The following is a 17037-nucleotide window of genomic DNA, read 5'->3' as shown; positions in this document are numbered from 1 at the left end:
ATATATATATATATACATTTACTTCGTCATTTTTGGTACATGCACTTTAAAACTGATGTGTAACTTTATTTTATATGATAATTAATATTTTTGTAATGTCATATAATATTACAAATATAGAAGTGAACATTAAGTTTTTGTGGCTTTGAAATATTATTTCATTGAAGTGAAACCAAATCATGAAACCATTTTATAACTTCCAAATACAATTCGAATATTGCTTTCCTGGAAATTCAACCTAGACTCATGAAGACTTTTCTCAACTTTAATGCTACTTTATTATTGATCATTCAATAAATTACGCGGAATATGCAAAGCCGACAATTTCGCTATTTATTATACCATTTGTCAAAGTATAAAGTGTTCGAAATAAAGTCTACTTATAAAATGCGAAATTTATTACACTATGGTTTTATATCTTTCTCATAAATTATGGTCTAAAATCTGACGGCGACAAATGCTATCAATAGGGATGATTTATAGAGCGTTGTTGAATAAGTTCATAGTTCACTTAATTTATAGAACTTAATATATAGAACTCTAATAGTTATATATTTTAGTATAATTAGAAATAAAGCTAGTTCAATAATAAACCTATTTAAAATAAAAAAAAAACTTTACAACTTTGTAGATGCACTGCAAATCTATTTTGCTTGCAGTACTTTAAACTAGTGACGACAATGATAAATAACTTTAAATTACAGTTCTATAAGTTGAAGAAGTTCCATTTAATGGCGCATTTTATCGAAAGGCATTCATAAATGCATTACTACGTAGAAAAATACAGAAATATCTGTTTAGTAAAAGAGTTGAAAAATGCATGATATAAGTATGTGAAGTATTCAAAATATAATATGAACCTAACGTTCTTTGCGGTAACATAATTTGATCATAAATTTTTTGTTATGATTTGTAAAAGTTCTTATAATGTTAACCTTTTTTGATAAATATAAAAGTCGATATATTTTACTGTGCTCGTTGTTACCATAGTGCTTTTCTATTATCGTTCTTAAATTTGAACAAATGGAAGATAATACTTCCTTGACCTAGCTTTTAATAAATTTCTAAAAGAAAAATATTTTATATGTATTTTATATATATATATATATATATATATATATAGACTATTCTAGATCTAGATCTAGATACAACTTGTATTCCCTGGGTGGGTAAGCTGCAGCCTCAACATAGCTTTCACGTTCAGATCAAGCTCTTTCTGGCAGCAAATATTGGATATCCTGGTACTCACGATCAGTACAAACATAATACAATGAATTTAAGGATGCATTTGGATTAGATATATAAGAGCAAAAATACTTCATTCTTTTTGGAACAGCAATCAGAACTTAACAGTCCTATAAACTGTTGGCCTAATTTGTTTATACACTACGTTTTCTAGATGGCAACCCAAAACGTCATCTCGGCGAGGTGAAAATTATTATTACAATGTTTGTAAAAGGTCAAATATTTATTGATGTAGAACAACATATTGCTGTCTACATTTCCAAGTGAAAACAAATGTCTCTACTGCTTGACATTAGGCTACTGGAAGTGGGATCAAAACTGGCAGCTCTGATTCAGATTCAGTCGCTCTACCCCACGAGTGAGCCCTTAGAAAATACTTAACATAATTAAGTATACAATTGAAATTCTATAAACTGAGCTTTCTGACTTGGCAAGTTCAAGGAATGAACATTTAAATTCTTTAATTTTTCCACTTACTTAACAATAAGAATTGATATTTATTAACTTTTAAGATAGTGGCAATAGAATTTTGAATTTTCAACTTTTTTTAGCACTTAATTGACTTTATCAACAAGTACATTATAGCAATATACCTTTATCTAGACTTGAATCAAATGCAAATGTTGGGTATACAATCAACATATTTTATAAATCATGTTATTTGTTAATACAAATATATATAGTATATTTCTGCTCTCCATCAATAATAATTTTAGTTAAGTCGTGACTGTTATCTTTAATATCATTATTTCTTTAACAAATTGTCTGTGTTTTTCTCTATTTTGCACTTCATTGCGACGTATTTGAAAATTGAACGAATTTGAATAGATTTTTTATAATTATTCCACTTTTCCTAAGTGTAAGATATTTTAGGATAATCGTGGAAACCAAGAATTTTGTCTTTCCTTAATCAAAATCGTCAAAACATTTTTTTCAAACTGTGAGGCCTAGTTTTACCAAAATCTAATTAGAATGGTTTCTAACTAACATCTTTCGAACCGTTTTTAAATTCCAAATCGAGCTCCTTTTATGGTTATTAAATTTTTGAAATGGGTGTAGACGTTTTTGAAAAAAAGGTATCCTCTAATTCAAAAAACATTTTGGTTGTGTTGACAGTGTGAAGAAATGATTAGTTTTTGTGGAAGTCTAACAATTTTTTTTTAATTATTTTTTTTAATTATAATTTTTTTTTAACTTCGAAAATTATTTTTAATATCTAAAATTATCTGGATTTCAATTTTAATTCAGACTAAAAACATTAAAAATTTTTCGAATATTTTATTACGGGAAGTTCTAGCAATTTGCCTCAAGGCACGATACCATACTCCGCTAGTTATAAAAAAACGATATTAGGTAAATTGGGATTTCATGCAAAAGCCCAAGGTGTAAATAGTTGTGAGTAAATAAATTCATCAAATTGGTGACCCCGAACGTGAAGTAAAAAGATGGACAATGTTGAAGAACAGAGACGAAGCACACATTTTAGAGATGTAACATAGTAAATAAATTTAATAAAATATATTTATTTATTTATATAAATAATAAGAAATTTGAGTATAGAAAACGTTCAAATTTTATCTCTTAATATATGTATGAAGATTTCTTAGTATGAGCATATAATGTAAAAACGTTGCACCACAGGTAGATTATTTTAATTGTAACTTAAAGCAAAACAAATATAAAACTTGATAAACTTCAGAAAAGAAACGAATAACAAAGAGAACTTAATTAAGATTTTAATTACGTAGAACAAATAATTGATTATATTAATTAGTGCTAATTAGCCTTTTGTAATCCAGATACAACATATAACTATAAAGAATCATTACCTCTCGGTATTGTTAGTAGCTTTGAGCGGCGCTATGCAATTACGCAGAGTGCGAGTATCTTTAAATCTAGGAAGAAATAGCATTCGGGCAAATAGAATAAAAGGAACAACGCACGAGCACTATAGAAAGTAAACCCATTCTCAATGAAATGTATCTGTAAGGTTTTTTCTTATTCTTTTTCTTTGTTCCGCTATTTATCAGTCGTTTATTAATAATGCATGAGAGCCGTTCATTTATATTGCCAGTTTATATAGTCGCACACGCATCTTTTGATCTCATATATACGTGAAAGTTATGTCAAGGCTGCATTTCACCTAAGGGGATGGATTTTATATCATATTAAACAGATATAGATTTATTCGCAAAGATTTAATTTCATTCTCATAATTAATAATTGTTATATATCACTTTACACTACGGGAAGTTAATAAATTAATAAATTGGTGACCCCAAACATGAAGTAGGATTTAAAGAACATAGACGACGCAGATATTAGGTTCGATAATTTCGATTGAATTTTAGTTTATTGATTGATTGATTGGAAACTCTTGCAAATTAATTAGAATCTTCTGCTTTTTGATTCTCAAAAGTAGTTTTTTATATTTAGTCTACACTCAGTATCTCACTTTGCTTACAGTTTACTTTTACTTCTCAAACTTTTGCCCCCATGATTGCATATCTTATCTTTGTATATCTTTCTTTCAATTTTTGTATTTTTTTCTTCTATCGTAAGTCATCCAAATTTTCTTGTTTGTCTTGTCTTCATCATGACCATCGTTCATAGGATCCGATCTAGTTTTCTTTTTTGACATACAGTGAATTGAAAAACTACAGAGCACAAAAACAGAAGTGCTAAAATAAAAACCACAAACAAGAATAAATCGAAAGTGGTGTCACACAGTGGAATTGCCTTTAGTGCGCAATACCAATAATATGTAATTCAATATTATTCCACGTGCCTTTGAACTTCATTGTGCTATTTTTATACTGACAATGTGCATCTATATAGCATCGACATAGGAATAACTTTAATTATAAAAAATAAAATATAATTTTCACCACAAATTTGTGTTTTTCTCACTGGCCAAACATATTGGAGATACTTAAATTCAGATATAATTACTATGATTCCACCTGTAACTTGTTAATGTTGTAATATGGATGATGGTGACAAATGATTAAGCGCGATTTAACCGTATATTACAACATATTACGTATATAAAATAATAGCACTATTAAATTATCAATGATCCCATTTTCTATTTCACATAAAATACGTGTTCAATTCGCTTTCTTTACAGTTTCTTTCAATTGAAACAACTAACTTCGATAACTTTGAGCCAAGCACTTTGCTATCTTCAAAGTTTGCTCCGAAGTACCTTTTAGTGTTTTCGAAAATGTTTAAAAATTCAGAGCTTAGGAAAAACCGATCTCAACTATACCTCAAAGTACGTTATTGAATTTCCTTTTGATACTTTATTATTTTTTTATTCATGTAATTTGTTGTTGGAGTAATCGGATATCCATATCCCTCATGAAATTAAATTTCCTTTCATGGGAAAAGAATTCTGGTTAATGCTTGGTAATAAGTAGCATAGAAGAATATAAGTATATTGTGAACGAAACATTTTAAAATAAATGTTACTAAATTAAGAGTATCATATTAAAATATCTTAGGAATTAATTGTTTAAGAACTGCAACTCATTTTCTTGCTTTTATAAAATAAAATTATTTTAAAAATATTATAGCTTCATATATTGTTATATCTTTACCAGAGATGTTTTATTACCTTTTATAACAAAATTAGTTTGAGCGATGACAGCGCATTTATCAACATTTATTTATTCATAACTGGTCCATGAATAATAAATATTTGGTTGATCATCCATAAAGCTATATGTAGATATCACGGTTTGTGATCAAAAGCAAAATCGGATACGCAAAACTAATTATTCAAAAACTACTGCAACCTAATGTAATAAATCAGTATTTTAATATTTAGTAGCTCGATTAACTAATTTATATCTTTTACATGTATATTATGCATTTAAATATGTGTTTATGAACTATAATTAGCACAAAATAAATCAACGCAATTTATTTTTGTCGAATATTTTTAATAAATGTATGCAAAAATTGTCCAATAGATCTAGAAACAAATTTATAAGGGTAAGTTATAGTAATTGACCAAAAATCGAAAATGAAAATTTTTGCATATCTTCACGTTTTAGAGCTTTCTGAACATTTTGGCATACCTCAGAAAAAAATGGATGTGTGTCTGCAATTTTTCGTCCACGTTTTCGGGCGCACGGATCAACCGATTTGAAAGGTTTATAAAGCATTCGATTTGTTTTGATAGGGAGATGTTTTGATTAGTTTTTGGCAAAGTCAGGTCCAGTCGTTACGGGGATACGGAGCAAACGGTGAAGAAAATAGAAATCGAGTTTTTGAGAGAACGAAGTATCCAATTTGAAAGATATAAAAAACATTCAATTCGTAATGACTGGAAGAAGTGGTGATTAATTTTTGTCAAAGGCAGGTCCAGCGATTTTGGAGATGCAGAGCTAAATGTGCAAAAAATGGCAGTTTTTGAGAGAACTAAGCGTCCGATTTGAATGATTCAAAGAACTTTCTGCTTGTTTTAACAAAATAATTGCTTTTGGAAAAAAATGTTTTGTTTATATATATATATATATATATATATATATATATATATTTTAAATTCATTTTTTTATATCGAAAATAATTCAAATTTTATTTCTAATTCTAATTATAGTTCTAATATACTTTGAACAAATAATTTCAACTTTTCAATTCAGTATATATAATTCTTTTAAATATTATATAGTGTTACAGTGTTTATTTATAATAATCTATTTGAAAACATTTTGTTCCATTTTTTTGGGAGAATCGTAAATAACATGAATTTATTACGAAATCAAATTGTGCCTTATATTTAAACTAAATTTAATTTAATCCATACTCATATTCTATTCTAACCTAATATTTATATAAATTTTGGGTTAAAATGCTTTTGCTTTTTTTAAATTACCTGTTTTATGTATTTTTTTTTCTGCTGAATGATGCACATTTTGTTCTATATTAAGACATGGTAATAAAATAATTATAATATCTATATGAAAATCATTATTTGTGAATTTCATTAAATTATTCCAAGGGGAAGTTAATAACTTGTTTTATCAGGAAGTTAATAAATATTATTCCTACTCTTATCGAGTTTATTTCGGATGAGTTTTAATAAGTATGGGGTGAATGATTAATGACCACAAGGGTTCGAAAACAAACAATTTTGCTAACTAAAGTGCTCAACTTGTAATTTAGATCATCCGCGATGAAACTTTTAAAGATTTATCTGCAGTACGTTTCTATGTTGTTCCTATAATTACCGTGCCTTTATCATAACCAAATAGGTAATAGGATTTATGTATTGCAAATATTACAACGTATAGTTATGCACTTTTTTATATAATGATTTTTTAGCTAATATTAAATTCAATTTAAAATGTTCAACATGTATTACTAATTTTCTGAATTATTTTTTAAACACATAGATTAAGTTACCACAAAATAAATTAACACTTTCCACTCGCGAATTCCGAGATTTATATGAATTTTGCCGCCGGAGCGGCGGCATCCGAGTCGAAAGGGTGAATCTGTATTTTCGTAACAATTTTCATCGCTTTATTTTCAATTTAGCTTGAAAAGTATTTAATTATATCAAAAACAATGTTTGCACAAAAGCACGATGTGTTCATTGAAGCAAAATATACTTGTTTTATCTTATTAAGGGATGTCCTGCTTTCATAGATTTGAAAATATTTTTTATAAAAATGTATATCAAAGAACTTCACAGTTTTTAATTATTTTTCATGGTATTTTGTCGCTGAAATTACAGCTTCAAAAGTTAGATGAGAATTTGCATGACATATTAGTTTCAGTTTTAATTGCTTTTACATTGGATTAGTAGAGATGGTTTGTACAAATGGGCGTTGTTTACAGGTTTAGTTTTTAACGCAATTTGAAGAGATAACAAGCTGTCCAGTAATTAAGATTTATAATTAACTGAAAAATTTGATTTGAAAGCTTCAGATATTTTTTATCTGGATTTACATAATATTATACTTATGCATATATCTCATTACTGATTGCATATCTCTTTATTATAACATATTGCTTCGACTTATTTTTATGAAGTGAGTGCCTTGGGTATATCAGGTTGGAAACAAGTGCCTTGGGTATATCAGGTTGGAAGCAAGTGGCCTAATTTTATCAGGTTTGAATCAAGTCGCTTAATTTTATCAGATTGGAAGCAAGTGACCTAATTATTTTAGGTTGGTAGAATGCGCCTTAATTTCACTAGGTTGTAAGCTAGTGGCCTATTTCAATAGGTTGGAAGCAAGTGACCTAATTTTATTAGGTGTGTAGAAAGTGCCTTAATTTTGCTAGGTTGGAAGCAAGTAGCTTAATTTTATTAGGTTGGAAGTTCGTTATCTATGGTTGAAATCATGTGCCTTAATTTTATTAGGTTAGAATATGTTGACTGCTTTTATAAGTTTGAAAGCAGATGCCTTATTTTTATTTGGTTGGAAGAAAGTTTCTTATTTTTATAAGATAGCCAATCGGAAATTGGCCGTTGAATTACAATTCAAAAAACCAGACAGTTATAAATTTGACCATGACCATACTAACATTAATACCCATAGTTTAGATTTCAATAATCCCAAAGTATTCTTTCCCGAAAAGGCCTTATTTAAACGTACTATGTGTACATGATTTATGTATGAATCTTGATAAAACTTCATAACGTTTTTCGAATAATATTTATTTAAACTAGTACTTTAACTTATTTCATTCAATTTAATATTTTTCATATTTTCATATTAGATCCTTGATTCTCAAATACGGGTTAATAAGATTTAATTTTTGCCAATCGTGTATAGAATATTATAATTGTTTGTTATTATTTTACACTGATGAGTTAAATACGTCCTCGAAACGTTTGTAACTTATTTTTCTTAAAACTTTATTCAATAAAAGTAATGCGAGGATATATTATATGGTGTTCTTTACGTCTATTTAAAATCTTTTAAAATCACTATTTACAGAGAACAAATTATCTCAAATAAATTAATTACAGTAAAATACAAAGCTAAAACAATATTGAGCCTTACACTAATATTATGTAATTCAATAATAACTTGAATGGAGAATACTTACGATAATTTGCGTTTAAAGCATGATAATAAAATGTTCACTATTCAAAATAAATAGATGCCTTGCGATTCTTCTGATAATAAAAAATCTTTCAAATATCTCTTGTCTAATTTAAAGTTCCAAATCTGATAATGATAAATAAGGGCAGTATCAAGAACAGAATAAAATATAAAAATCATTAAAATGATAAAAAATTTAGTAAGGATATGTTAAAATAATTTTGAACGAAAAATTAGAAGAAATTGGTGAAAAGAAAAGAATAATTGGAAATATCGAGAAAAATTTTGTACCAGATATTACTTCTAGGCATTTCATTAGCAAAATATTGTTTGATACTAAATTTAGCAAGTTCAGAAATATCGTAAAAACTTTGGGCTTTAAAACGATTACTCAATTTTCTAATCTGTAGTTGGGAGTAGATTAAAATTCTACTAGGAGGACGTCTTTTGAAAAAAGTTGAAGGTTTAGAAACTGATCCCTTTATAATCAAATTTTTTGTCTTATAATATGACTAGGATTGATTTGTTTATATGTGAAACGTAATTTAAGCAATACAAAACGATTTGTATTCTAAGTATTATAATTCAGTGGTTGAAATGAAGATAAATTTTAGAAGTGATAATATTAAGGTGGCAATACGTTCCGGTTTGGTCGGGACAGATCCGGATTTTTATCTTGTGTCCCGGGTTTTTTTAAAAACAGTTTGTTCCGGATATAGATCTTTTGTCTCGGATTGTCCCATTTTTTGAAAATTAATATGTAAATTAAAATTAAAAATATGAAAAAAAATGAACTAATGCTAAATTTTTCAAATTATTTATGAATAAAATTGAATGAAATATTATACAAGGCTCAAGAGCGCGAAAAAGATATAATATCACAGATAAAAAAGTATTGCATATAATCGAATAATAAAGTTCTTACTTAAATATTTTTGATGAAAAAACATTGATTCATATAAAAAACATTTTTTTACTGTATCTTCAAATAGCGTTTGTTATTAACCCCCCCCCCTCCGTGGTTCCAGATTAGCATAACTATTGACATCCCGGTTTTAACTTATACAATTATGATCACCTTAGTTACTACAATAAATAACGATTAATACTGTATTGCTATTCATGAATAAATTAATAAATGGTCGCTCTTTAACGATTTTCGATTCCTTCAAAGTTTTAATTTTTTTTTTTTCAGGCGAGACGTTCCAATGACCATCCCAGGGACCCAGTGTTGAGGCGAGTGATGGCCTCGCAAAAATCAACTGCGTGGACCAAACTCGGGCAAACAGACGATGAACCCGACGCCTCGGATGTACTCAAAGGTTTGACATGTTTGATATTTAAACACTTGTTACAACATTGGTTTGATTATCTTAGAATCTTCAAAGTAGTGCAAAGTTTCGAATTGTTATTCACTTCTATTTGCTCATTAAGCTTCCGTTTACTTACTGTACATTTTGTGTGTCAAGTCACCCGTTATTTCTTAGATTTCTATTCTCGTAGTTCTGTGAGTTTGCACACTGGGATGGATATAGTACCGTATATATAATTTATGATTTTTTTCTGATTCATATATTCTTAATACGTTTGCAGACAGTAATAGTTTCAGCAAGTAAATTTACAGTCGCTTGATTTGTGAATCGATTGTGATATCCGAAACGTTTATAAGGATAGTCAGATTATCATATTATCTTTATAATAACGAACGCTATAGCATCCACATCGAATATTAAGCTTCTATTTTACAAAATGTACCTGCACAAGATAAGAAAAGATAAAATAATACGTGAATACCTAAAGACTCAGTTAGTAATAATTACAAAAACGTAAGATTATTTAAAATTAATTTCAAAATAATTGACTTTCCAATTTGAATGTTTATGCATCCACGACATTCTGCATCACAATGAATCAATGCTATAGCATTCACTTTTGCGAACTTGTTAGAATACATATATACCTTGCAATTTCACCATGTTTTTATTACAATTGATGTCTATTTAAAAATACGACATTTATTTCAATCCTTAATAATTAAAATGCCGACATAATGAAAACAATTATGAAAAATTTGCATACTAATATTAGTATTTTTAACTTCCCGTAAGGTAACTGAAAGTAATCGCAAAAAAATCTGAAATGAAAATTTTTATACATCTTTACGTTTGAAAGGTTTCTGAATGTTTTGACATACCTTAAAAAAATGAATGTGTGTGTGTGTGCGGATACGAAATTTTTGTCGACGATTTCGGGAATGCCGACCAACCGATTTGAATAATTCAAAAAACATTCGATTTGTATTGATAAGGAGACGTATTGATTAGTTTTTCGCGAAGGCAGGTCTAGCCGTTTCGAAGATACAGGGCAAAAGTGCCAAAAACGGTAACTCAATTTTTAAGAGAACGGAGCGTCCGCTTTTAATAATTCAAAAAACATTTTATACTTGTATTGACAAGATTAAGAACTGATTAAATTTTTGGGGAGGCAGGTCCAGCGGTTATGGACTCTCAATAAAAATAAGTTAAAAAAGGTTATCTGGCGGTCAAAAATGTTTATTGGACATATGCACATCAAATTATCAGATATTTTATAGAGATTTTAATAATGTGTACACATTTTGGGTAAATTTTTTTAAGTTCCGTACCAAGATTTTTAATTACGGTACGGGAAGTTCCAGCAATTTGCCTTAAGGCACGATGCCATGCACCCCACTAGTTATTCAATCATTTCTAATATTTTCATTGAATTTTCAAAGCATTTTATTCAATTATTTTTAATTACAATAGAAGTCTATTTATGGTACATAACGAAAAATGAACGATATTAGGATTTAATTTGGATTACACAAACTTTTTTATAATTATTATCTACATCAAGTATTCTTGAAATATGAAATTTATAGAAGAGTTACATTAATAATTTATTATTGTGTTAATAATTTCATCAATTTGTGATTCGTAAAACTAAAAGTTGCGCAAATAATTCTTCATAAAGTCTTAATAAAAATAAAAATAATAAAATAATGAAGTTCCAAGAAAATTAAATACTTCAAACAAAAGCATTTCTTAGTATTTATTTAAAATTTCATGTTCAGAAATTTGCATTCATCGATTTTGTTTAGCGATTTTTATTATTTGAAAAATTGTTGTGACTAATGTAAAAAATTATAACTGAAAATGTAATTTCATATTCATATTTCATACTCTTCTTCAATTTGAGTTACTTTCTGTGCATCATGTAACCTATACCTGTACAAACTTTTTCTTAACTTTTTAAAATATAATCCAAACCTCTTTTTTCTCAGAAGCTACTTTGAAATTGGAAATTGTATTATGAACTTTCTTTATAATTATTTATGGTATCAAAACAGAAAGCTGGTTCGCATCTTACAAATTAAAAATTATCAGATCTCAAGTAGACTTAAAAACAAAACAATGTTTTATTTGTTGAATACTAATTTAATATATACGTTGATAAATGAAGAAAAGAATACATGCAAATCTTAAATTTTACCTTATTCTAAATTATATATAGATTCAATTTTTATATGCATCTATTTATTTATTTGGATATTGTTATGTTTTATATCACTCCAAAATTATTACTAATATAGTAATATAGACAGGGCGTTTTTAATGTTCCTCCATTCACTTATAAAAAGCCCCTTTGATGCTTTATTGAAATTCCCATTCATTTTTGTAAAGTATGCTAATTTATTTTTAAGTGATTTTTTCAATATCCAGAATGAAAAAAATCACAGCACGTCAAACCCCGATGAATATGGCAAAAAAACAGAAATGTAAACAATATTACGTAAATGTCCCATAACTTTAGCATATTACTTGGCACAACAATTTTTAATTAAAATTTCCTTCATTACTTCAACGTTTTCATAGATTTTGGATGTGTTGGGGATTAAAGGGTTTTGCCATTGCTTTTGTTTCAACTATGGGTATGGTGATTTAATTTTTTTAAATGAGTTTGTAAATTTTAATGTATTCGGTTCATTATGTCACTTTAAGTTAACATTCCAAAATATATATAAACAAAATCAGTACGCAAATTCGCCGGCCAATTCTGCCTTAAAATAGACCAGTGTTATGGCAAGCCTATGTTACGCTGCGTTTTTCATATAAAATGGTACTAAAAACTGTCAAAATGTTATGTGATTACTGTGGTCAAACTGTCAATTTGATGTTATTGTCCTTATTTTTATGGAACTTTTTTTGGCGATATATATCATGGTCTTATAGAACTTACTGAAATATTACGGCCTTACGGCAAGTAGTTTAATTTTAAAAATTCATCAAAGTTTAAGAAAATGAGTAGTTTTTTTGACGTTTGCTAAAATTAAAATTAGACGATTTACTTGGTATAACAATGGAGTATCCAGTCTTAATGTACATATTAAACCATTAAAGTCATACGGAAACTGGTTTAAATATAAAAATGGTTGACTTTTGAAAATTTGCTTTTAGAAAATACTCCTAATTAACGTGTTCGTTCGCTTTCAATTATGTGTAATGAATCCACTCGGAATACTTTTAATCACTCATAAATTAAATTATTTTTATTGATTAAATCGATTATTTACACATATTTTAATTATTTGTCAAGCGTTATTATATTTTGAATATCCTCCATACATTTGTATTATCTTGTTTTATGTAAAATATTTGAATATTTTTAGATATTGCCACGTGAGCTTCTTATTTATCTAAAAAATATATCATACGTCTTATTATGTCGTTACATTTTTTGACATTGTTCCGACTTATAAATAACACAGTGTAAATATATAATGTGTTGTTCCTATGTGAACATGAAAAATATTACTATCACGCAGGCTCTCTTTTTTATAGCAAAATTATTAAAATAATTATACATGTCAATTTTATCTAGGTTTTCAAATTTATAATTAGTAAAAAATCTAAAATGAAATTTTTTTATATATCTTTATCTTTCGGAGTTTCTGAACATTTTAGCATACTTCAGAAAAAAATGGATGATAGATACAATTTTTGTAAACGTTTTCGGGAGCACGTATCAACCAATTTGAATGGTTCAAAACATGCAAAAACAAACAATATATATATATTTTTTTTAAATTTCATTGGCCTCCGCTTTACAGCATTTTTAGCCACTTACATTATTCAAATTATTTTTCAGCATATTGTATACAATTCTTACATATGTATTTCTTATACATTTGTCATATATATACTATCTCTTCTATATCTCCTAATATTACATTCAATTTTCTTATGTTCTTCTCATCTTCTAAACTAAACTTCTTTTTTTCCTTTTTACTTCTAATACAATTTTTTTTTGTATTCTACAAATTAACAATTCTTAATCTAGATTATTACTTTATATTTTTAATTCTGGTATTGCTAGTGATTCGAACCAAATTCCTCCAGCGTAAAACAAACAATATTAAACATTTGATTTATTTGAGTTTTTGGCAAAACCAGACCTAGGAATAATATATTTTGTCGTTAAAGTTTGAGAGTGATCAAGGTAACAGAATTGAAATTTATTTAAACAGATTTAATTTATGTATATTTTTTTTTCAATATGTTTAATAGAACAATAAGTATTAAACCTTGGAGCTAGGTGGTCAATTTCTTGCCCCAAATCGAAACATTAATAATTTTATATCTCCATCACCATGCAAAAGTGCAAGCTGAACTATAATTGCTTATAATGCTTTTGTTAGATATATTATAAATATAGCTATTAAGTTCTGCAAAATCTCAGTTAATTTGATGTATTCATTCCTTCGATGAATAATTGAAGGAAAATATAATTATATAAGAAAATACTCCACTTACAAACTAAATATTCTATTCATGAACAACAAAACTTAATTGAAGTAACTTTTCCCTGAATTCAATAAATGCAAAATACGAAGAAACAGCGATTCATTCCTTTAACCTTCCTTTGAATATTTGCATTTTGCAACTTCTCCATATCATGATTTCAAATTCTAATTTTATTCATTATTATGCAGATGGTTACGACTACTTCTTCATCGAAGGCGGAGGCGGAGGTCCCGAATCCTTATTGCGGGCCCTGGGAATCGGCTCGCTGCCGAATACGACTTATTACGACATAGATAATGGCTTAATATCGAACAATACACTATTAGCACAAAATTTATCGATACAAAATGGCAGTTTTATCGCAGAAACACCAAATGATGGCAGCCAGCCGCTTGCCGAAGTTATTGTGATGACAGTCACTTCTGTCGTATTAGGTCTTATGATATTGATCACTGTTATTGGTAAGTTATACAAGATGTATTTAATGTTAGCTAAACAAATATACTTATGTAAGATAGGATCAAATTGCTTTTGAGATTATATTGACGATAAAATTGTAGCTATTCCAATTGTATCAATCAGCAATGAGTTTGGTGATAACATTTTCGTCTATTGCGTCCTGAAGGAATTGTTGCTTTAAATTACCTGATGAAAATTTTTCAAATTCGTGGACTATTCATTCTCTTTTGTCAGAAATTTATTTCTTCTGTATTTTTTTAATATGTTATTTGAATAACTCAGATTTTTTTTTATTTTATTTTCAATAGCAATAGAATACATGACAATTCTATGACCTATTTGTTCATGCCATTCACTTGCACACATACACACACACTTTCAAACACACATATAAATTAACCTGAAAAAAATTATATTGTTAGAGAATCACTTCAATAAGTGATTCTACTATTCTGTTCATATAAGGTTGTTGTAGTTTTAACGTTCCTCCATATTATCTTTGGGCAGCTTCTTCTTCACTTTTCTTCTGAATTTGATGTTGACTCTTGTATTGACAGAGACTAATAATCAAATCTAAAGCATCAAAATTAACGCTGCCTGAAAATGGGCCTAATGGTCGGAGGGTAAAAATGTTCAATTATAATTAATTTAAATCAATTAATTAATAAATTTAATAATTTTTTTAATTATACTTTCTTAAAGTAGAAGACAAAAGATGTATACCAACCATGAATCTTCCTAATTCTTACGATGTCGCAATTAATTGATATCAATCTTTAGTAGATTGATCATATATCAATATTCATAATAAACGTTTTTTTATCGTTAACTTTATTAGTTTGAGCTTTTTTATTTGTTTTTGATAATAATGGTAATAAATAATGAATGGTAGTCCGCCCGAAGGGCTATACCGCAGATCTATGGTGTGAGAACCACCACAAATCAATGTAATTCTAATATTGTCTAGTAGGCTCATAAGTAAATAAAAATTTTTGGCAGATGACAGTTTTCAATGCGATGTCTTAAATATTTTCAACGTCAAACAATTGCATATCGTTTTTTGTAATTTGTTCCTCTTTCCTCGTCCTTTTCCTTCCTCGCCTTTCCCTTCCTTGTCCATCAGTTTTATTACCCCTATCCCCCACCCCTTTTATACATTTTTTATGTATTTTTCTTTCCAAATATCTACTTCATTGGCTTTCAATTCCCTGTATTTCCTCTTCTCACGTATTTATTGATTTATTTATTTATTTATTTATTGATTTATTTATTTATTTATTTATTTATTTTCACGTAAATCGTCAACCGTCTGCATTCTTCTTCCTCCATGCCCTTCTATTTTAGCTTACACTACCTCATGTATGAGGCACTTTTTGGCAGAACGAATCCGACTCAGTTTTCTTTTCTTTGAAGAATAGTGCTTAGTAGAGTTTTTTCTTCCCCACTCGATACGTTCATGATACCTGAATATAATTTTTAAGTATATGTTATTTATTTGTTTCATAGGATGTATTGTCCTTTTTACGTTTTTAAAGTCTATGTGGTAGAAAAGGCAGATGACAAACTTTAGAACAGTAGAAAAATATATTTTGTAACTAATATAGGAATATAGTTAATAATAGTTTGCTATCAATGTTTTAGCAGAATTGATATTAGGTCGAACATGTATTAATTCAGAAAAATTATTTAAAATTTTAATTCTTATAAGTGAATCAACTTTAGAACTGATTTTTACTTGAAATTAATTTCGAACAATTTCAATTAACCTTTATCACAACGTTTTGTAAATACTTTTTATATTTGTTTCAAACAACTTTAAAAAGTAACATCTATAACCTTTACAAAGAAATTAATTATCGATTATGACAATTATTTCCGAGTGATTGAATTTTCGATTTTTTCATAATTTCGTAAAAGTTTTGAACATTAAATGTGGAATGATATTAAAAATTTAGTATGATATTTACAAAATCGGAAATTCAAATAATGAAAAAGTTAACTTGAATTCAAAGTCGAAATTATTTTAAAATTCATATTGTTTCGGATATGCACGTGCACACACGCATTGGAGAAAACTTCACGAAAGTTAGTTCGAATTTAATTTAAATTTTATTTAATTCTGCATAGATTTTTAATTATGTTAAGCGTTACTTTGAATATTAGTACTATCTATTGCATAAAATACTGATACAAAGTTTCATACTATTTTAACATATATTTTATCCATAGCATTGAAATTTATCATTATTCCGCTGTATTATGCCAGGGAATATTTACATATATCATTCTGTTAGTAGGGTAGTGTTATGAATGGAACAAATTGGATGGTATATCTTTGCCCATAAAGGACCAGAGATTACTACTGCCCTTTTTTGTTAATTTCTCCCTCAATTTCGAAACAAACATAAATCTTAGTATCCCTTCGCACAAAATGGAAGAGATTT

General features: G+C 27.9%; 1 protein-coding gene across 1 annotated transcript; it reads left to right on the top strand.

Moving 5' to 3' along the window:
- Nucleotides 1-9504: 9504 nt before the first annotated feature.
- On the top strand, nucleotides 9505-14595 carry LOC113380939 (the record flags this gene model as incomplete). The annotated part of the gene is made up of 2 exons (XM_026619961.1): nucleotides 9505-9631; nucleotides 14323-14595. Coding segments are annotated over 2 exons (400 nt in total), but the record flags the coding sequence as incomplete, so codon positions are not given.
- Between the last annotated feature and the right edge of the window lie 2442 nt (nucleotides 14596-17037).

The sequence above is a fragment of the Ctenocephalides felis genome, unplaced genomic scaffold (genome assembly GCF_003426905.1).
Source record: "Ctenocephalides felis isolate EL2017-DRISC unplaced genomic scaffold, ASM342690v1 CF-g0.4_SCAFFOLD_02464, whole genome shotgun sequence".
NCBI lineage: Eukaryota > Metazoa > Arthropoda > Insecta > Siphonaptera > Pulicidae > Ctenocephalides > Ctenocephalides felis.
Note: the sequence above shows the minus strand (reverse complement) of the source record. Positions and strands in the feature narration are given on the sequence as shown.